The 24,001-nt window shown below is 38.1% G+C and overlaps 1 protein-coding gene across 12 annotated transcripts in view; it reads right to left on the bottom strand.

Moving 5' to 3' along the window:
• Window positions 1–24,001, bottom strand: part of DMD (dystrophin) — a 2,447,064-nt gene that overhangs the window by 1,705,243 nt on the left and 717,820 nt on the right. For all 12 annotated transcript variants that reach the window (XM_049872854.1, XM_049872851.1, XM_049872858.1 and 9 more), the window contains 2 exons: window positions 11,107–11,295; window positions 9,825–10,006 (listed from right to left, as the gene is read on the bottom strand). In XM_049872854.1, coding sequence (XP_049728811.1) covers window positions 9,825–10,006; window positions 11,107–11,295 — 371 coding nt within the window. The remainder of the gene's footprint in view (window positions 1–9,824; window positions 10,007–11,106; window positions 11,296–24,001) is intronic.

The following is a 24,001-nucleotide window of genomic DNA, read 5'->3' as shown; positions in this document are numbered from 1 at the left end:
CAATATTTGTCCTTTTGCAACTGACTCATTTCGCTCAGCATAATGCCTTCCAGATTCCTCCATGTTATGAAATGTTTCAGAGATTCGTCACTGTTCTTTATCGATGCGTAGTATTCCATTGTGTGAATATACCACAATTTATTTACCCATTCGTCCGTTGATGGACATCTTGGTTGCTTCCAGCTTTTTGCTATTGTAAACAGAGCTGCAATAAACATGGGTGTGCATATATCTGTTTGTGTGAAGGCTCTTGTATCTTTAGGGTATATTCTGAGGAGTGGGATTTCTGGGTTGTATGGTAGTTCTATTTCTAACTGTTTAAGATAATGCCAGATGGATTTCCAAAGTGGTTGTACCATTTTACAATCCCACCAGCAGTGTATGAGAGTTCCAATCTCTCCGCAGCCTCTCCAACATTTATTATTTTGTGTTTTTTGAATTAATGCCAGTCTAGTTGGTGTGAGATGGAATCTCATCGTAGTTTTAATTTGCATTTCTCTAATGGCTAATGATCGAGAGCATTTTCTCATGTATCTGTCGGCTGCCTGAATATTCATAAGGAACTTTTACATAGATCAAGAGGCAGTTGTTTGGACAGAACAAGGGGATACTGATTGGTTTAAAGTCAGGAAAGGTGTGCACCAGGGTTGTACTCTTTCACCATACCTATTCAATCTGTATGCTGAGCAAATAATACGAGAAGCTAGACTCTATGAAGAAGAACGGGGCATAAGGATTGGAGGAAGACTCATTAACAACCTGCGTTTTGCAGATGACACAACCTTGCTTGCTGAAAGAGAAGAGGACTTGAAGCACTTACTAATGAAGATCAAAGACCACAGCCTTCAGTATGGACTGCATCTCAACATAAAGAAAACAAAAATCCTCACAACTGGACCAATGAGCAGCATCATGATAAAAGGAGAAAAGACTGAAGTTGTCAAGGATTTCATTTTACTTGGATCCACAATCAACAGCCATGGAAGCAGCAGTGAAGAAATAAAAACACACATTGCATTGGGTAAATCTGCTGCAAAGGACCTCCTTAAAGTGTTGAAGAGCAAAGATGTCACCTTGAAGACTAAGGTGCGCCTGACCCAAGCCATGGTATTTTCAATCACATCACATGCATGTGAAAGCTGGACAGTGGATAAGGAAGACCGAAGAAGAGTTGAAACCTTTGAATTGTGGTGTTGGCGAAGAATATTGAATATACCACGGACTGCCAAAACAACGAATAAATCTATCTTGGAAGAAGTACAACCAGAATGCTCCTTAGAAGCAAGGATGGCTAGACTGCGTCTTACATACTTTGGACATGTTATCAGGAGGGATCAGTCTCTGGAGAAGGACATCATGCTTGGCAAAGTACAGGGTCAGCAGAAAAGAGGAAGACTGTCAACGAGGTGGATTGTCACAGTGGCTGCAACAATGAGCTCAAGCATAACAATGATTGTAAAGATGGCACAGGACCAGGCAGTGTTTTGCTCTATTGTGCATAAGGTCCCTATGAGTCCGAACCGACTTGATGGCACCTAACAACAACAACAGCAACAAGTGGGGTTTGTAGTATCTCAAATACGGTGTCATGTTGGGGACTACATGTAATTTTCCTTGGTTTGTGATGACATCTGTGAGTTTCTTCATCTACTTTTTCAGTGTTCAATCAGGAAAATTGGGTTGAGGGTTGCCATAATGCATCTGTCACAAGACTCCTTTAAATCTAGTCGCACAGCTTCTTCATTGTTACTGTTACTATTTTGAATTTCTTTGCATTTAATCTTTCTTTGGATAGTTGAGAAATATTAATAATTAATCTATTGTTAAGCTATATGGACTCAGGAATAAAAAAGATCAGGATTTTTAAAACAATGCTGTATTTTTCCTTATTTCACTTAATCATTTATAAACACAACACTATTTCTCACATTCTATTCAGTGGACAAATAAATACTAATATATGTTTAATTTTGTGAGATGATTGAAAATTTCCTTTCCTTTTTACTTTTTGGAAAGGGAATATTGTAGCTAGAGTCTATCTAACATATTTATTGTGAGGTTATAGGCTAACAGGGATTCCCGGGTGACACAGATGGTTAAAGTACTAAGACGCTAACCAAAAAGTTCAAGGTACAGATTCACTGGGAGGAGCCTGAGAAGAAAGGCCTGGTAATTTGCTTTTGAAAAAAATCAGCCATTGAAAACCCTCTGGAAGAGGTGGGGCCAAGACGGCGGAATTGACAGATGCTTCCGGAGAGCCCTCTTACAACAAAGACCCCCAAAAAACAAGCGAGACAAGTATATTTATGATAAGCTAGGAGCCCTGAATTTCAAAGGCAAAGTTAGAAAATGAACTGAGTGGCAGGGGAGGAAGAGATGGTTCAGAAGTGGAGAGGAGTTACCAGACGTGAATTGCTGGGAGCTCTCGGGCGGCATTCCCAGGATCCGCTGTGGCAGCCTGGTACTAGCGTTCAGCTGCAGTTTCCTCAGGGAGAAGCAGCCAGCCACACAGCCTACTCACACCTCCGGAACCAGAGAAAAAGAGCGCTCTCGGCAAAAGCTAAGTACTTGCACATATTTTACCGTGCCCCCGCCCCCAAGCCAGCTTCAGCAGCTGTTGATTTCCCTGGGCTGGAGACAGGCCGTGTTGAGTGCCTAGAGCCATCCTCCCAGCCTTGGAGAAGGAATAAATTCACAACTGGGGGAAAAGATAATTTGCTAGCTCCACTAACCTGGGGAGCTCAGGACAGAAGTGGCTCCTGTCCAGGCATAAATGGTCCGTGGACTTTGAGTACCTTTCCACTCTGCATGGACCTGTGTGGGCCTATTTCAGGAGAATAGGCCCTTGTTGCCAGACTCCAACTGTTTCAGCTGTGCTGCGGAGAGGTGGGTGTTGGATGTTTGATATTGCTTTACCTATTAAACAGGGCAAGGAAGAAGTAAAAGTACCTCTATTTGCAGATAACATGATCTTACACAGAAAACCCTAAGAAATCCTCAAGAAAACTACTGAAACTAATAGAAGAGTTCAGCAGAGTAGCGGGATACAAGATAAACATACAAAAATCAGTTGGGTTCCTCTACACCAACAAAAAGAACATTGAAGAGGAAATCACCAAATCAATACCATTTACAACAGCCCCGAAGAAGTTAAAATACTTAGAAATAAATCTTACCAGTGATGTAAAAGAATTATACAAAGAAAACTACAAAACACTTCTGCAAGAAACAAAAGAGACCTACATAAGTGGAAAAACACACCTTGCTCATGGATAGAAAGACTTAACATTAAAAAAATGTCTATTCTACCAAAAGTGATCTACAGATTTAATGTAATTCTGATACAAATTCCAACAACATTTTTTAATGAGATAAACAAATCACCAACTTCATATGGAAGGGAAAGAGGCCCCGGAGAAGTAAAGCATTACTGAAAAAGAAAAACAAAGTGGGAGGCCTTACTCTACCTGATTTTAGAACCTATTATACCACTACAGTAGTCAAACAGCCTGGTAGTGGTACAACAACAGATATATAGATCAATGGAAGAGAATTGAGAATCAAGACATAAATCCATCCACATATGGGCAGTTGATATTTGACCAAGGCCCCAAAGCAGTTAAAAGGGGAAAAGATAGTCTTTTTAACAAATGGTGCTGACATAACTGGATATCCAACTGCAAAAAAATGAAACAAGACCCATACCTCACACAATGCACAGAAACGAACTCAAAATGGATCAAAGACCTAAATATAAAAATCTAAAATGATAAAAATCATGAAAGAAAAAATAGGGACAATGTTAGGAGCCCTAATACATGGCATAAACAGTATAAAAACATCACTAACAATGCAGAAGAATAAGTAGATAGCTGGGAGCTCCTAAAAATCAAACACCTATGCTCATCCAAAGACTTCACCAAAAGAGTAAAAAGATTACCTGCAGGCTTGGAAAAAGTTTTTAGCTGTGACATTTCCCACCAGCACCTGATCTCTAAAATCTACATGGTACCGAAAAACTCAACTACAAAAAGACCCAATTAAAAAATGGGCAAGCAATATGAACAGACACTTCACTAAAGAAGACATTCAGGTAGCTAACAGATACATGAGGAAATGCTCACTATCATTAGCCATTAGAGAAATGCAAATCAAAACTACAATGAGATTCCATCTCACTCCAACAAGGCTGGCATTAATCCAAAAAACACAAAAGAATAAATGTTGGAGATGCTGTGGAGAGATTGGAACACTTATACACTGCTGGTGGGAATGCAAAATGGTACAACCATTTTGGAAATCGATTTGATGCTTCCTTAAAAAGCTAGAACGGAACTACCATACGATCCAGCAATCCCACTCCTTGGAATATATCCTAGAGAAATAAGAGCCTTTACACGAACAGATATATGCACACCCATGTTCTTTGCAGCACTGTTTACAATAATAAAAAGAGGGAAGCAACCAAAGTGTCCATCAACGGATGAATGGATAAATAAATTACGGTATATTCACGCAGTGGAATACTAGGCATCAATAACAAACAGTGATGAATCTGTGAAACATTTCATAACATGGAGGAACCTGGAAGGCATTATGCTGAGTGAAATTAGTCAGTTGCAAAAGGACAAATAGTGTATAAGACCACTATTATAAGACCTTGAGAAATAGTTTAAACAGATAAGAAAATATTCTTTGATGGTTACGGGGGGGGGAGGGAGGGAGGTAGTTACTAATCAGATATAGATAAGAACTACTTTAGGTGAGGGGAAAGACAATACACAATACAGGTGAGGTCTGCACAACTGGACTAAACCAAAAGCAAAGAAGTTTCCTGAATAAACTGAATGCTTTGAAGGCCAGCGTAGCAGGGGCGGAGGTTTGGGGACCATGGTTCCAGGGGACATCTAAGTCAATTGGCATAATTAAATCTATTAAGAAAATATTCTGCCTCCCACTTTGAAGAGTGGCATCTGGGGTTTTAAACGCTAGCAATCGGTCATTTAAGACGCATCAATTGGTCTCAATCCACCTGGGCCAAAGGAGAATGAAGAACACCAAGGACAGAAGGTCATTACAAGCCCAAGAGACAGAAAGGGCCACGTAAGCCAGAGACTATATCAGCCTGAGACCAGAAGAGCTAGATGGTGCTTGGCTACAACTGATGACTGCCCTGACAGGGAATACAACAGAGAACCCCTGAGGGAGGAGGAGAGCAGTGGGATGCAGATCCTAAATTCTCATAAAAAGACCAGACTTAATGGTCTGACTGAGACTAGAAGTACCCCGGAGGTCATGGCCCCCAGACCTTCTTTTGGCACAGGACAGGAACCATTCCCAAAGCCAACTCCTCAGACAGTGATTGGACTGGACAATGGGTTGGAGAGGGATGTGGGTGAGGAATGAGCTTCTTGGATCAGGTGGACACTTGAGACTATGTTGGCATCTCCTGTCTGGAGGGGAAGTGAGATGGTAGAGGGGGTTAGAAGCTGGTGGAATGGACACAAAAAGAGAGAGAGGATGGATGGTGCGGGCTGTCTCATTAGGGGGAGAGCAATCGGGGTATGTAGCAAGGTGTACAGAAGTTTTTGTGTGACAGACTGACTTGATTTGTAAACTTTCACTTAAAGCACAATAAAAATTACAAAAAAAAGATTAGACAGGCGCATAATATAAAACAGGACTAAATTTGCACATCAGCCCAGAGGCAAGGAAGAGAAGGCAGGAGGGGACTAGAAAGCTGGTGATGGGAAGCCAAGGTCAAGAAGGGGACATTGTTGGCATATCTTGGGGTTGGCAACCAATGTCACAAAACAACATGTGTATTAATTGTTTAATGAGAAACTAATTTGCTCTGTAAACCTTCATCTGAGTACAATACAAAAGAAAAAAATAATAAAAAAATAAAATAGAAAAAAAATTAATAAATGAGTGAGTGTAGAAAGCTACAGTGGTAAAAACAACTAGACCTGGAGCAATGTGGTCACCTAAGATGGGTATAGCAAGGAAAATAAAATCTCACCAGCCAATGGTCAGATAAAAACATCTGATCAAAATACGACTTTGGAAGAACTGGCAGAAGATGACAAACTAACATCTTTAGTCCATGTGAAATGGACTGAGACATGGACTTATTCATTTAAATCAGGTGACAGCTTGTAAATCCCAGGATAAGGAGAGACTGGCAGTTAAAATAAAAGTATTTTTATTTTTTTATAATTTGATCGTTGGTAAGATTGGTAGGTGGTACTTAGAAAGGATAAATGCTCATAAACTTTATTTACAAGCATGTCTGCATTCCATTCTTTTACTTCTCATATATCAACCTAAGAATTCTTCAATGGCTTTGGTTATACCTCATATAACTTTTGGAAACCCTGGTGGCATAGTGGTTAAGAGCTACGGCTGCTAACCAAAAGGACAGCAGTTTGAATTCACCAGGCGCTCCTTATGAAACCGTGTGTGGCAGTTCTACTCTGTCCTATAGGATCGCTATGAGTCGGAATCGACTTGAAAGCAATGGGGTATAATATGACTGTTGTTGTATGTTGTCGAATCAATTCTGACTCATAACAATCCTATAGGATAGAGTAGAATTGCCTTATAGAGTTTCCTAGGCTGTAATTTTTACCGGCGCAGATCACCAGATCTTTTCTCACGTGGAGTGGCTGGTGGGTTCCAAGTGCCAACCTTTCAGTTTGCAGCTGAGTGCTTAACCATTGTGCAACCAGGGCTCCTTCTTAAATATGACTACACACACCTTAATTATATTCTCCTTGTCATTAAATCAGGGAGCCCTGGTGGCACAGTGGTCAAAGCATTCAGCTGCTAACCAAAATGTTGGTGATTTGAACTGACTAGCCGCTGCATAGGAGAAAGGTGTGGCAGTCTGCTTCCATAAAGATTTCCAGCCTTGTAAACCCTATTTTTTTTAAAACCCTATAGGGTAGTTCTACTCTGTCCTACAGGGTCAATATGAGTTGGAATCGACTTGACAGCAGGGGGGGTATTTATTTATTTATGGTTTTTGTCATTAAACCTAGGCTTGAGTAGGTAGATGGCTTCTGAATGGGTCTACCTACATCCTGTTTTTTTGAGAGAGCAATAAGAGGTGTGGACTAATCCATTTTAGTTTACTAGCCATTTATTATACCTCCCTACTCCAATGTAATCATATAATGCTTGGAAAAGATAGATAATGTGTCAGAATACAGCTAACAATCACCATGACCATGATAATAGAAACTAAACAGGTTGTAGTATATTTAAACCTTTAAATAACACCTGGAATACAAAGTTAGTGATAGTGAAAAGTCGCTGCTATTTACAAATTCCCATAAGTTTTCCGAATTGCTTTACTGAAATCCTACTTTGTGTATGTGCATTTCAACAAGTTATCCAGAAAAGACTATGTGCTGCAAGCATTTCCACATTATTGTTTTATTTTTAAAACTCTATTATAAGACGGTTTTGAAAAAAAACTATGTCAGCTGAAAGGCTGCCCTTTCCTTCTTGATAATCATTCTGAAAGCCTGAATGCAACCCAGCGTCTATGAATCTTCCCTAAGGACAAACTCTTTATGTCAGTCTCAGCAAAGTATTGTTATTACCATTTTAGGATTCCCATCACCCAGTGGAATGGGGGTGAGGAGATTACACACACACACACACACACACACACACCCCGTGTGTATATGTATGTGTGTGTGTATAGCTTATCATGTAATGACAGATATCCCTCTATCAAAGGAATTAAAAAAAATGTTTTCTTAGTGTTATAGAAACAGATAAAAGAGTTGGAATTTTAATTTCCATTTGATTTCACATTTTTTTACAGCTCAGCTCAAATTGCAATGAATTAATTGACTGCTAACTGGGTTTGGTTTTTTTGTTTATGAGCAATTAACGCTAAGGTGTTAATATTTTTGAAAGAGGAAGAGATTGGAGAAATCGAGTGCACAAAAACAGAGAATATGGTGCTACTATTTGCATTGGACAAATCTGCTGCAAAAGGTCTCTTCGAAGTGTTAAAAAGCAAAGATGTTACTTTGAGGACTAAGGTGCGCCTGACCCAAGCCATGGCATTTTCAGTCACCTCATATGCATGTGAAAGCTGGACAATGAATAGGAAGACCTAAGAAGAATTGATGCCTTTGAATTACAGTGTTGGTGAAGGTATTGAATAGGCCATGGGCTTTCAGAAGAACAAACAAATCTGTCTGGGAAGAAGTACAGCCAGAGTGCTCCTTAGAAGTGAGGAGGGCGAGACTTTGTCTCTCATACTTTGGACATGTTACCAAGAGGGACCAGTCTCTAGAGAAGAACATCATGGCTGGTAAAGTACAGGGTCAGCAAAAAAGAGGAAGACCCTCAATGAGGTGGACTGACAAAGTGGCTACAACAATGGGCTCAAACAGAGCAGTGATTGTGAGGATGGCTCAGGATCAGGCAGTATTTCGTTCTGTTGTGCAAAGGGTAGCTATGAGTCGGAAGTGACCCGATGGCACCTAACAACAACATGGTGCTACTATGGGATGGGTGGTAAAAGAGGAGGCTGGGTTTCAAATCTCTCCTCATTTAGTCTGAAATCCCCTTATTTAACTTGCACAGATAGGTGTAAACAGAAGTTCTAACTGGAAGAGAGTTGGTATACGACCAAAAGCAGGAGTGTCTACATCTTAAGATTTATGATGATAAATGTGTGGAATAAATTACGTGACCTGTGGGCACGTTGGGTGCTGGGAGGACTCAATAGCTATAACATGACTATTATAGCTCTCACTTCCAGGGTTACTTGCAATTGTCAAAATGATCTCACAGCAGGGGGAAGAAGTCACTATGCATAGACAAGTATCTTCTGGTTTGGAATACAGATATATTTGTGTAAATTCTATCTTATCCATGCCTTATTCATTCTTTCATAAGATGTGAGTTTAAAAATGTGCTCCTCCTTCCCTATTGTCACATTATAATTTAGTACTGGAATAGCGAACCTCCCAGCATATCTAATGAGTTTCTTTGGTCCTATTTTAAAGCTTTTTAATCTTCATAAATAATAGCTAAGTAAACTTAAGGCTCCTGGACAATTTCTTTAGTTTAATATATTCAAATCCACAGTTGGCACTTCATTCCTTTTCATTTAAAAATAAATCTATCTGGTCTCGATAGGCTTTACATGAATACACACACCTAACAATATAAATCAAAGCAACACATTCAGAATGATGAGATCTACTTGTTACCTTTATAAGAAACAGGCCATTGGCAGAAATGTCTCTAAAATTCTTTTTGGATTAAGTGAATGTATATTCTTAAAATAATTCACAGCCATGCAGTGCTTGAATAAGAATTTCCAAACACAGATGAGAACTATTTCTTTTTTCAAGAGAATTTCTATGAACAGATGAAAAAAAAACTTTAATATTTTCAAGGGCTCATCCTTCAGAAGAGTAGTTCTCTGTCAACTGTAACTAAGAGATGATTTTATAGAAACGGTTTACTGGGCATGCTTCGTGTCTTCTATGTTCACAGTTTAATTTTCAGAGAAAATGGAGAGAATATTAACTATGACAAAAAAGTTGGCAGCTCTAACACTACAATTCTGTAGCTAATGATCCACCTATCCAACATCGCCACTCCAATTACAAAAGTGATAAAAAAAAAAAAAAGTGATAGATACGAAAATCCAACTGAAATGCCCCTTGAAGGAGAGCTACTTGGTTTTAAATCTAACTGAGAGTTCTGATTTAACCCTGCAGCCACATCAAAATAATAGTAGCATTCCAATAACTCACCATTCATCTTGATTAAAAGCAAACACTTACTTGCTTTGTTTTTCCATGCTAGCTACCCTGAGGCACTCCCAACGTGAATTTAAGAGATTCATTTGTTCTTGTACTTCGGTTTCTTCATCTTCTGATAATTTCCGTGTTCCAATGAGTTGACTTCCCAATTGGAGAACATTACCAACCCGTCCCTGGTGGGATGTTAAATCCATCATGTACCCCTGACAGGAAAAGAAGTTTATAATAGTAATTAACACTTTAGGTAAATCATTATGATTTTGATTTTTTTTTACATGTTGAAAACTTATAGTGCATTTAAAATATATTCCCGGTAAAGTATTTTAATTTTTATTTAAAGAAACCCAATACAGTTTTTAATAAGAATCAAGGAAAGTTAGACTCAAGTTTGATTCACTGGAATCTTGTGTGATGCTATGGTGCTGAACAGCTTTCAGCACAGTTTTCAGATTTAGAGGGACTAGGAATAAACTGGGGGCGATTTATTGCAGAAAATCAGCCAATGAAAACCCTATTGATCACAGAGGACTGTTCCACAACTGATCATGGGGATGGTGCAGGATTGGGCAGCATTTCATTCATTCGTGCAAAGGGTCAACATGAGTCAGGAGCCAACTCAAGGGCTTACAATTACAATAATATTATCTTAGGACATCTTCTGTCGAAGTAGACCTTGAGATAAGGATTTTTGTGGAAGTGATTTATTAAGGAAGAGCTCCCAGGTAAACCAGTAAGGGAGCAGGAGAAGTGGGAAACAGGACAGGGAAGGAGAAGAAGCTAAGTAAGGGAGTGATCTTAGGAAAAGTATCCCACTGAGTATAGTTAAACATGATACCACATAGGTACTCTGGAACGTAAGTTATGCCTTAGCATTGTCTTGGCCCAAGATGAGGGAATTGACCTTTCATGTTATTCTAGAGATAAGTCATTGGCAAAAATACAAAAAACTTTCTGCACCTTCAAAGGTTGTTCTCCAAAAGAGAACTTCAAACGTTGGCTGCTGGAATCCCAAGTACATCTGATGTACATTCGTTTCCATCTCAAAACGAAAACTACATTACCAAAATAAACCAAAAAACCAAACCTGCCGCCATCAAGTCGATTCAGGGTCAGTGATTTGAAAAGAAAGGCCTGGCAGACTCTTTCCAAAAGTTCACAGCCTTAAGGGATTCAGTTCTACTCTACACACACGGGGTCACCATTACCAAAATACAAGGATCTTATATAATAATTGAGACCAAAAATTGACTTATGGTTATGATAAATCATGTGCCTTGTTTTTTAAAGCAATGCTTTGTTTTACCTCATGAGTATGAAATTGTTCTTTCACTTCTTCTACATCATTAGAAATCTCTCCTTGTGCTTGCAATGCATCCTCAGCAGAAAGGAGCCATGAGAGTACTTCTTCTAAAGCTGTTTGGTAACTGTCCAGGTTTACTTCAGTCTCCGTCAATGAACTGCCAAATGACTTGTCTTCAGGAGCTTCCAAATGCTGAACAATAAAATAAATTGGGTGTTATACAATTAGAGTCTTAGCAAACTGTTCCAGTACATTAAATGATAAATTGAATGAAATATTTAAAATGCTACAAATGTCCACTTGCATTATCAGTGACATGAACAGCAGACACATACAATAGGGAGCCTGCATTTTAACATCCTCGCAAATACACATGCATGTTCTCAAAAGGCAGATGAAATCCACACCAAATTAATATTTTATTAAAACTCTTTTTGATTACTCTAAAGAATGAATTATTACAGTATCTCATCATGTTGCCTCTTAAATGCTGAGTTTTCATCCGTGGGTAGTTATTTCACAGTTCATATTTTCAATCCTTTACATATACATTATTGGTATTATTTTTATAAACTTTTGCAATGGCATTAAAAGAAAAATATAAAAAAAGTATTAAAAAAAGGAAATATCTCATCCTGAGAGGCCCTATCTAGATAATGAAATAGTTCAGAATGTTGACAGAGCAGTAGTTATTAGTATGAAAATAAGTGGTGGTGGGCGGGTAAATTTAAAAAGGGCTACCTGGTTTGTACAAGTGCGGAATTTCTAACTGAATAATAATTTGTATGGATTTACCCTATTTACAGAAGGCTGTGTTTTAAGTGGAGCCGCTAGGTGGTTCAAATGGTTAACGTGCTCAGCCTCTAACCAAAAGGTTGGAGGTTTGAGTCTACCCAGAGACACTTTGGAAGAAAGGCCTGCCAATCTACTTCAAAAAAATCAGCCACTGAAAGCCCTATGGAGCACTATTTTATTCTGACACACATGGAATCATCATGAATCAGAATTTATTCGACAGCAACTGGTTATGGCTTAAGCAGCAAAACACTACTTTAGGAGAAATAAATTGCAATATATCTGCTACTCAAAATGTAAATATAATTAGCAGGATGTTTAGTGAGAATCCCAACAGTTGTCTCAATTTCTTCTGGGACCCTTAAGCTCAGAACAAAGAGTACAAAGTGCCCATAATTTTAAAAGAGAGAATTCAGGCCACTTACTGAGCAACTGCTAAGAGGTGACCACAAAACGAGTCCTGTAACCCTTAATGCACTACCCAGTTTAAAGATGTATAAAAGGAAATGAGGACATTGATTGGACAAAGCAAGGAGAAAGGATTTCTCTGGGATGGCTGGAGTTCTATTCATGTCCATATTTCCTCCCAACTGCAAGCCAAGTGACTGAGACTTCAAGAAAATTATCTGTAGAAGGTAGGGTAATTTCCAGGATGGGATATTGATCACCAGACCAGACCTTGTGTTTGCACAGATTCAGAAGCTACAGGCCCAGTGCTCTCAAGTGGCAGGAAAAAGATCTTGGGATAGCTTGATACGAATCTACTGTTTGAAATTAGGGCAAATAGCAAGAACAAACATTTGACCAAATAAGGCAAGTCTCCATGAGTTTTCTTTGGGCAAGGTTGTTGGACTTAAGAAATTCTAAGAAAGACAACACTCAAGAGAGTGTCCTGGTGAGGTAAGGGACATAGGCAAGCTGTTTATGGAGTTGAGCAGAGCAAAAAATTATTGAGAAAAGATGTGAGGAATATTCTTTGTAACCCAAGGATATCAAGCAAACATTGATTTTTCTTCATTTTTAATTGCAGTTATATATATATATATATATGTATATATATATATATATGTATGAAACACGACATTTGCCAATTCAACATTTTTTAGGTGTATGATTTAATATGAATTACATTAATCATGTTCTGCAACCATCACTCATAATCATTGCCAAATTTTCCACCACTACTTCACTGCCATTAGGATGGCTAAGATAAAAAAAAAGAAAATAATAAATGTTGGCAAGGATGTGGAGAACTTGGGATCCTAATCTACTGTTGATGGGAAGGCAAAATGGTACAGTCTCTATGGAAAACAATTTGGAAGTTCCTCAAAAAGTTAAACATAGAACTACCATATGTCAGAGCAAGCATTGAGTCTAACACCAGGGTTGTGCAAAGGAAATGAAAGGCAGTGGAGAAAATCCAGAATCTAATTGGGAGGGTTCAAGATCTTGTCTAAAGCAAATTCAAATGTTGAAGGGTCTCCCCTGGTATGTCTTACTTGCATTTCCATTCTCCCTCAATGACAAGCTATACCCCACTGAACTGCCAGCACCAACTTAGTTGTGCTCATCTGATAAATGCTCCAATTTTGAGAAACTTTAAAATTGTAAATTTTTCCCAACTGTTACATGCCTTAAGATGATGAAGCATAGTGGAACTCTTTGGTGTGACCTTTCCATCAAATGATACACTCTTTACACATAAGTCAAACATGCAACTCTGCTATCTCAATCACTGCATCAATGTCTCAATAGGGCTATTCACATGGGACCCCCAAGGCCAATACAATTTCTGAAGGCCATAGGTCCATGGCGCATCCCCTCTCTCCATCCCTAAATACTGGTAATAGTAAATATCAAAGTCAACATTAATGGGAAAAAGTCACAAAATGTTTGCCTAAGAGATGTGTACAGGCAGGGCCAGCTTCAGGGACATGCAGCCTGAGCAATTACTTACTCAGTGCCCTCTGCTCAGAAGAACCTTGTTCTCGGTTCGATGCTCTCCTGTTACCATCCTGGAACTCTTAATTTTACCTTTGAATTTGGGTTTTGTAATTGAAGTTCAACGGGACAATGGAGTATTCATGTGAGCACAGTAGATAAGTGCATTATGTGTGTCTACTCCATCAGTGATTTTGGTGCCCCAGAAGAACAGCATTCTGGTGCGTTCACAATGTGCGAGCATTTAGCAAGACTCAAAGCCAGTACAACTGAGTAAGCCCTGAGAAGCCACACTTACTGTTTGAACCTGAACTTGTTTCAAATACAGAAAAAAGATCACTTTAAGAAAACAAAGATGACCAAAGAACCCTACCACATCCTTTCTTACTCGTGATAGTTTCCTGTATTAGCCAACCAATTATGCTAAAACCGAGGACGAGGAAATAAAGGGAAAGATAGGGTAAACCATAGTTCCTTTTCCTTTCAGTCCTTTCTTCCTCATCAGTAAGCTGAAGGTAGAGAGTATTGGTAGAATCTACAAATATTAAGAAGTGAAATCAAAATAGCTAAGTGAATTGTGTGCACCATTTCCATGTAGTGGTAAAAACAAAACACATATGCATGCACAAATGATACAATAGGAATTGTGCAATATCAGTGATTCTGCATATGCATTAAATGCTCTTATATTTTTATCTAAAATTGGTACTGCACAATGTAATGACGAATAGTAAAAGTAACTCTAATAACTGAAAATTTTACTTTTTCTTTACTTAAAATGACATGAAATAGCAAATAAAAAATAGCATTCTAAGAGAGAGACCATGTAATATAAAGGAAACAGTTTTACATTTTAGTAATTTTAATAGCTTATTTTTCCTGCTTTTTGAACAAGTGCCTTTGCATTTTTATTTTTTGCTGGGCTCCACAAATGATATAGCCAGCCCTGTGTGTAGGCGGAGAAAAAAAAAAAAAACTACAATCGAATCTTAGATATTTTTTCATCGCCATGTTAGGTGAAAAAAGATGAGAGGTTTATTACGTACAGTAGAACACAGGTGCTAAACCCAGGGGCATTAAGAGGCAAACAGTTTGAATATAAATCTTGACCATGACCTAAAGTCTTGTGACCCTAGGAAAATTATATAGCCGATAGATCACAAACCTTACTGTCCTATGTAAAATGGGAACAATAATATTCTCCTTATAATACTGCAGTAAGAATTAAAGGATAGATAAAGTACTTGGCAGAATATCTGACCTTGAGTAAGAACTCAATAAAGTGTGTAATAGCTGTAATTATTATTAGATTCCTGTATACAAAAGAGCCATTTTGAAACATAATCTGCCCCAAGATTAACCTCTTAAGTCACTGTTCAGATTTCAGGAGCCACATACCTAACTACTGTAGAAAATAAAGACCCATAAAAGAGAAATATCAGTTATTTAAATCAACTCTTTGTGAAATGTGAAACTCGACCCAGTTCCTATTTAAGAATTCATTAAAAATCATTAAGGATTGGCCAACATGTTGCTACAGACAGAAGAACCACACCATCCCTCCACAGCAAAGACCCGAAAAACTAAGTAAAACAGAGACAAATGTCAATCTTGGAACCCTAAATGTCAAATGAAGAGATAAGGATCTCAATCAAGCACCAAATGGAATAAGAAACTGACAGAGAACAGAGAGCGAAGAGAGATACGAGCGGAGGTCTCCTATCAGATAACGCAGCATGGATTCACCATCTTTGACTCCTGTCGGAGATCAGAGGATAAGGCACATGGGAAAGCAGATTCTTGGAGCTCCCAGCAGGAGGCAGAACTCCCAGTAACCCAGCTTTCCCACTCCCCACTCTTCCTCCCCCTGCTTGGTCTCCATCGCATCCCAGTGGGCCAGTTGGCTGCTTTCCAGTGGGTGAAGGAACTGTGGCCCAGGGGGTGCTGGCTCCATGCCATGCAGATTCACCCCACCCACACTGGCAGACTCCTTCAGTGCCATTTCTTTGTTACTGATGTTGCTTTTTTCGGCTTCTTTTGGTTTCTTCCCTGCCTCTCACCTCTTCCTCCTTCTTTCTCTCAAAGACCTGACTCCGTGTCCCATCTTTGCTTCTTCATGACAGGGTGTGAAATGCCGCTTCACTGGGCAACTGCTTCCCTGGTCCAAGCCACCACATTGGTGGGATCTCTGGGGGCTTTATTTCTTTTTTCATTGTTTGTTTTCTCTTTCTTTATCCGTTTTTTTTCTTCATTTCTCAGTTTCTCATCTCTTTCTACTTACCTTTTTTGTCCTGTCTCCTAAATTCCTGGTGCAGTCTGCCATCCCCACCCCTTGCAGCCAGGCTCTACTGTGTGCCTGGGACACTTCCCCAATCTGCACAGCTGTGCCAGTGTGATTCCTTGGGGCATTTTTTTAAACTTTTATTTCATTTTTATTTTCTTTTTTCCTTTTCTCCTTTCTTGGTTTCTCCTCTCTCCACTCCGATGGCAGGTTCACTCAGTACTTTTTTATTTTTTGGCTCCTGCTTCTCTCTCCCCCATCTTCTTTCTCATACCCAACCCAGCTCCACACGTCACAACCTTCCCCTCCCCCTCCCTTCCACCTATACGCACCATCTGCTGAAGATTACACCCCTGAGCAGCACAGGCACAGCCTACTAGAACTTGCCCTGCACTCACAGTTGGCCCACATTGTCTACCCCAGTACATGCCAAAAAACAACCCATTCCTGCCACTCCCCTACAGCTGGACCTGTCCTGCTGCAACATAGCTGAGGGACTGGACCTGCCAATTGGACAAAGAAGTGAGAAATATCATGCCCACAGATGAGCCTGCCTGCTCAGGCAAAACCAAATAAAACAAAAAAGCAGGATGAAACAAACAAATCTACAATCAATAAGCAAAGAATATAACTACTGAATGTCCCGAAGGCAGCACACAATGTCAAAACATACATAAAAAAAAGAACAGGATGATTCCAGTAGGCATCTAAAATAAAACACCAGATTATTTTCTGGTAGAAGAAAATGCACTGGAACTACCTGATAAGGAATTCAAATCGTGAATATTCAGAACGTCAAGAATTGGAGCAATAAGGAGAAAAAATGAGGAAAAAATAGACAAATTCATGGAAAATACAGACAAAAAGGGAAGAATTCAAGAAAATAATACAGGAACAAAATGTTCAAATAAATTCACAACCAGAAATCATACAAAAACAATTAGAAATCCAAAACATAAACAAGATTTCAAAAATGGACAATGACATAGAAGGCCTGAGATGCAGGTTTGAAACAACTGGAGACAAGAGCGGTGAAATTGAAGACAAATACTTGGATACCACTTTGTCTGAGGAAAAAGCAGAAAAAAAAAGAATGAAGGAAAATGAAGAAACCCTGAGAATTATGTGGGAAACAATCAAAAGCAAAAATTTACCAGTGATCAGAATTCCAGAACAGGGGGAGAAAACAGAAAACACAGACAGGATCATTGAAGAATTGCTGACAGAAAACTTCCCTAATATCATGAAAGATGAAGAGCTCACCATTCAAGAAGTTCAACAAAAGCCATTAGACCCCAAAAGAAAATCACCAAGGCATATCATAATCACACTAGCTAAAATCAAAGACAAAAAAAGAATCCTGAGAGCAGCTCGAGAAAAACAGAAAGTCACATACAGAGAAGAAACAATAAGACTAAACTCTGATTACTTGGCAGAAACCACGCAGGCAAGAAGGCAATGGGATGACATATATAAAATCTTGAAAGGAAAAAAAAATTGCCAACCAAGAATAACATATCCTGCAAACTCTCATTCAAATAAAAAAAAAAAAAATTTTTTTTCTTTTTTTTTTTTATACAATGGTAAAATTAGGACATTTCCAGATAAACAGAAATTAAGGGAATATGTAAAAACCAAACAAAACTTACAAGAATTATTAAGGCGAGTCCTTCAGTTTGAGAACAAGCACCAGACCACAGCCTGAATCTAGGAGGCAAGATTGTACCAGCCAGATACCAACCTAAGAAATGAACTCTCAAGGACTATTCAAAACCAAAATATTTACAAGAGGGAACCACGGGGGTTAATCTGCAAATGACAACAATGTCAAAACAAAAGAGGGAATAAACAGTGCAGGTATACAACTGTCTAATGGAGAGGAAGGCAAGGTGATACCAAGTAATAATAGACTGGTTCAAGCCCAGGATGATAAGGGTAAATTTCAAGGTAACCACAAAAAAAGTTAACAAACCTACTTATCTAAACAAAGCAGAAAAACGCAAAATCTTAGTAAAAATAAAATTACAAAAACAAAAAAACCCACAAACAAGGAATTCAGCACAGGAGAGTAAGAGGAACAAAGAAAAGTTAGCACTACAAAAAAAAAAAAGCACTACAAAATGGCAGCAATAAACTCACACCTATCAATAATTACACTGAATGTAAATGGTCTAAATGCACCCATAAAGAGACAGAGAGTGACAGAATGGATTAAAAAAAAAAAAAAAGGATCCATCAATATGCTCTCTACAAAAGACACAACACATCTTAGAAACAAAGACATAAATTTATTAAAAATCAAAGGACAAAAAATATATATCAAGCAAACAGCTACCATAAAAGAGCAGAAGTGGCAATACTAATCTCACATAAAATAGACTTTAAACAAAATCCACCATAAAAGACAAAGAAGGGCACTGTATAATGATTAAAGGGACAATCCATCATGAAGACGTAACCATACTAAATATCTACACACCCAGTGACAGGGCTCCAAAATACATAAAACAAACTCTAACAGCACTGAAAAGAGAAATTGACAGTTCCACAATAATAGTAGGAGACTTTAGCACACTACTCTTGGTAAAGGACAGAACATCTAAAAAAAAAAAAACTCAAAAAGATACAGAAGATCTGAAGGCCACAATCAGCCAACTAAAACTCATAGACATATATAGAATACTCCACCTAACAGCTGCAAAGTACACATTCTCTTCCAATGCACATGGAACGTTCTCCAGAACAGACCACGCTTCAGGCCACAGAGCAAGCCTCAATAAAATCCAAAACAGTGAGATAACACAAAGTATCTTCTTTGATCACAACATCATCAAAACAGAAATTAACAATAGACAGAACGAGGGAAAAAAAATCAATTCTATGGAAACTGGATAACTCCGTGCTTAAAAACCACTGGGTAATAGACGAAATGAAAGAGGGAATAAAAATATTCCTAGAATCAAATGAGAATGAAAACCCATCATACCAAAGTCTTTGGGACATGGCAAAGGCAGTTCTCAGAGGTCAATTTATAGCAATAAATGCACACATCAAAAAAGAAGGGACAATATCAAAATATTAGCTACACAACTCGAACAAACAGAAAGAGAATAGCAAAAGAAGCCCACAGCCACCAGAAGAAAGGAAACAATAAAGATCAGAGCAGAAATAGATGGAATAGAGAATAGAAAAACAAAAGAATCAGCAAAACCAAAAGTTGTTTCTTTGAAATGATCAACAAATCACTGGCTAAACTGACAAAAGAAGGACAGGAAAGGATGCAAATAACTGAAATAAGGAATGATATGGGGGACATTACAACAGACTCAACTGAAATAAAAAGATGATAACAGAGTATTATGAAAAACTATACTCCAGCAAATTTGAAAACCTAGAGGAAATGGAAAAATTTCTAGAGACACACTACCTACCCAAACTAACACAAAATAATGTTGAAAATCTGAACAGACTCATAACAAGAGGTTGAAAAGGTAATTAAAAAAAAAAAAAACTCCCCCCAAAAAAGAAAAAAACGCCCTGGCACAGATGGCTTCACTGGAGAATTCTACCAAACATTCAGAGAAAGGCTTATACCAGCACTATTCAAACTATTTCAGAACATAGAAAAGGAAGGGATACTTCTAAATTCATCCTATAAAGCCAGTAATAGCCCTGATACCAAAACCAGGCAAAGACACAACAAAAAAAGAAACTTACAGACCAATATCTCTCATAAATATAGATGCAAAAATTCTCAACAAAATTCTAGGCAATAGAGGTCAGCATCATATCAAAAAAATAATATACCATGACCAAGTAGGATTCATACCAGGCATGCAAGGGTGGTCCAACATTAGAAAATCAATCAACATAATCCACCACATAAATAAAAAAATCACGTGATCATCTCAATCGATGCAGAAAAGGCATTTAACAAAGTTCAACAATCATTCCTGATAAAAACTCTCAATAAAATGGGTATAGAAGGGAAATTCCTCAATATAATAAAGGATCTATACAAAACCAACAGCCAACATCATTCTTAATGGATAGAGGCTGAAAACTTTTCCCTTGAGAACAGGAACAAGACAAGGATGCTCTTTATCACCACTCCTATTTAACATTGTGTTGGGCATCCTAGCTAGAGCAATAAGGCAAGAAAGAGAAATAAAAGGCATCCAAACTGGTAATGAAGAAGTTAAACTCTCCTTATTTGTGGATGATAAGATACTGTACATAAAAAACTGAAAAGAATCCACAAGAAAACTACTGTAACTAATAGAAAGATTCAGCAGAGTAGCAGGATACAAGGTAAACATATAAAATCAGTTGGATTTCTGTACATCAATAACGGGAATGATGAAAAAGAAATTAGAAAAATAATACCATTTATAATCACCCCCCCCACCCCCCAAAAAATACTTAGGAATAAATCTAACCAGGAATATGAAAGCCCTATACAAGGGAAACTACAAAACACTACTGCAAGAAACATGCATAAATAGAAAAACATACCATGCTCATGGATAGGTAGACTCAACAATGTGAAAATGACAATTCCACCCAAAGCAATGTACAAATACAATGCAATCTCAATTCAAATACCAACAAGATTCTTTAAAGAAAGGGAAAAACTAATCATTACTTCTTTTATATGGAAAATGACAAGGCCCCAGATAAGTAAAGCACTACTGAAGAAGAATAAAGTAGGAGGGCTTGCACTACCTGACCTCAGAACCTACTATATAGCTATGGTAGTCAGAATAGTCTGCTACTGGTACAATGACAGATACATTGACCAATGGAATAGAATTGAGAATCCAGATGTAAGTCCATTCACCTAAGGTCACCTGATCTTCGAGAAGGGCCCAAAGTCCATCAAATGTGGAAAAGACAGTCTTTTTAACAAATGATGCTGGCAAAACTGGATGTCCATCTGCAAGAAAATGAAACAGGACCCATACCTCACTCCATACACAAAAACTAACTCAAAATGGATCAAAGACCTAAACATAAAGCCAAAAACTATAAAGATCACAGAAGAAAAAATAGTATCAATGCTAAAGGCCCTAATACATGGCATTAACAGGATACAAACCATAACTAACAACACTCAAACTCCAGAAAATAAGCTAGATAACTGGGACCTTCCAAAATTAAACACTTATGCTCATCAAAAGACTTCAACAAAAGAGTAAAAAGAGAGCCTACAGGCTGGAAAAAAAATTTAGCTGTTACAAATTCCACAAAGGTCTAATCTCTAAAATCTACAGGAAAGTTCAACACCTCTACAACAAAAAGACAAAAAATCCAATTTAAAAAATGGGCAAAGAAAATGAACAGACATTTCACCAAAGACATTCAAGTGGCTAACAGACACATGAGGAAATACTCAAGATCACTAGCCATTAGAGAAATGCAAATCAAAACAACAATAAGAAACCATCTTGCTCAGGCATTACTGGCACGAATCAAAAAAAAAAAAACAGAAAATAACAAATGTTGGAGAGGCTGTGGGGAGACTGGAAGTCTTATACCCTGCTGGTGGGAATTCAAAACGGTACAACCACTTCGGAAAACGATATGGCACTTCCTTAAAAAGCCAGAAAGTGAAATATGGTCCGTATGCACACCGATGTTCATTGCAGCATTGTTCACAATAGCAAAAAAGATGAAGACAACCTACCTGCCCATCAACAAATGAATGGATAAAACAGACTATGGTACATACACACAGTGGAGTGCCATGTAATGATAAAAAACAATAATGAATCTGCGAAGCCTCTCACAATAGGGATAAATCTGGAGGGCATTGTTCTGAGTGAAATAAGTCAATGGCAAAAGGACAAATATTGAATGAAACCACTATTATAAAAACTCATGAAAAGGTTTACACACAAAAAGAAACAATCTTTGATGGTTACGAGGGAGGGGAGGGGTAAGGATGGAAAAATACTAAATAGACAATAGATAACTGGGAACTTTGGTGAAGGGTAAGACAGTACACAGTACTGGGGAAGCCAGCACAACTTGTACAAGGCACGGTCATGGAAGCTCCACAGACACATCCAAACTCCCTGAGGGCTGAATTACTGGGATGGATGCTGTAGGGACCACGGTCTTGGGGAACATCTAGCTCAATTAGGATAAAGAAAATGTTTTACATTTTACTTCAATGAGTAGCGTCTAGGGTCTTAAAAGCCTGAGAGCGGTCATCTAAGATATTCCATTGGTCTCACCCCTTCGGGAGCAAGGAAGAACGAAGAAAACTAAAGACACAAGGAAAAGATTAGTCCAAAGGACCAATGGACCATAACTACCAAGGCCTCCACCCGACTGAGTCCAGTATACCTAAATGGTGCCCAGCTACCACTGACTGCTCTGACAGGGATCACAATAGAGGGCATCAGACAGAGCTGGAGAAAAATGTATAACAAAATCCTAGCTGAAAAAGAAAGAACAGACTTGCTGGCCTGACAGAGATTGGAGAAACCCTGAGAGTATGGCCCCTGGATACTCTTTCAGCTCAGTAATGAAGCCACGCCTGAGGTTCACCTTTCAGCCAAAGATTAGACAGGCCCATAAAATAATACGAGACTAACGGGTCACACCAACACAGGCACAAGGACTGAAATACAGGAGGGGACAGGAAAGCTGGTAATAGAGAACCCAAGGTCGAGAAGGGAGAGTGGCATGTCATGGGGTTGTTAATCAATGTCATAAAACAATATGTGTACTAACTGTTTAATGAGAAGCTAATTTGTTCTGTACACCCTCATCTAAAGCGCAATAAAAACATAAATCGAAGATGGGAATGCAAGGGGGCACAAGGCAGTTAGATTAATGAAATCAGAACAACCAAAATGGAAATACCGAGAATGCTGATAAATTGTGAAGAATGTAACCAATATCACTGAACACTATGTATAGAAATTGTTAAGTGAGAACCTAACTTCCTGTGTAAACTTTAACCAAAAGCACAATATTTTTTAAATCTAGAAAAAAAAATCATTAAGGATCTTGAGTTCAAATAATCTCCAAATGATAAACTGTAAACACGATTATTCAAGTAATATAACAGTATATTTTATCCACTGGTGAAATATAACTATTAAACTTGTCATGATTTACTGATATTTATTTTTTTTTTATACGCTTAATTTTTAGAGAAAATTGAAAAAGACAAATCATTACACACAAGGACTTTGTGTCTAGTAAACATAAATTCTGAAACCAAATGTTTTGGCTGGGGAGGTTCATGAAAGAAAAGCTTTGAAAAAATGCAGTTCTTATTAAAACTGAATTCAAACAAGAAAAAACTTTGCAAAAATGTATAAACTACCCAGTCATTATACTAACAAATTCATATTTATATATACGTGAATATAATTATGATCAAAATTGTCAGATGAACTCTGAGTAATTATTTCTTTCTCAAACCCTTGTTTTTCAGATTGTAAATTATGATCCATCAGTGTTTCATGAAATCATTTTAAAATGTTCGGAATGGATCGGAATTTTTGTAAATTTTAGAGAAAAAAGACTATCAGTCTATGTCACTTAAAATAAAGATTAGGCTTAGTATTGCTTAGGTGAAACTTTGTTTCAGACATGCATACATACATACACAAATGAATTTTTTTTTTTTTTACTTAGACAAGGGAAACCCTGGTGGTGTAGCGGTTAAGTGCTACGGCTGCTAACCAAAAGGTCAGCACTTCAAATCCAACAGGTACTCCTTGAAAACTCTATAGGGCGATTCTACTCTGTCCTATAGGGTTACTATGAGTCAAAATTGACTCAATGGCAATGGGTTTAGTTTTTGATTTTCTACTTAGGCAAGATGTAATTTTTTTTTTCCTGAAGTTGATTAAACAGGAT

Source organism: Elephas maximus, chromosome X (genome assembly GCF_024166365.1).
Source record: "Elephas maximus indicus isolate mEleMax1 chromosome X, mEleMax1 primary haplotype, whole genome shotgun sequence".
NCBI classification, from domain to species: Eukaryota; Metazoa; Chordata; class Mammalia; order Proboscidea; family Elephantidae; genus Elephas; species Elephas maximus.
The sequence above is the reverse complement of the archived record's forward strand: the minus strand, read 5'-3'. Positions and strand labels throughout refer to the sequence as shown.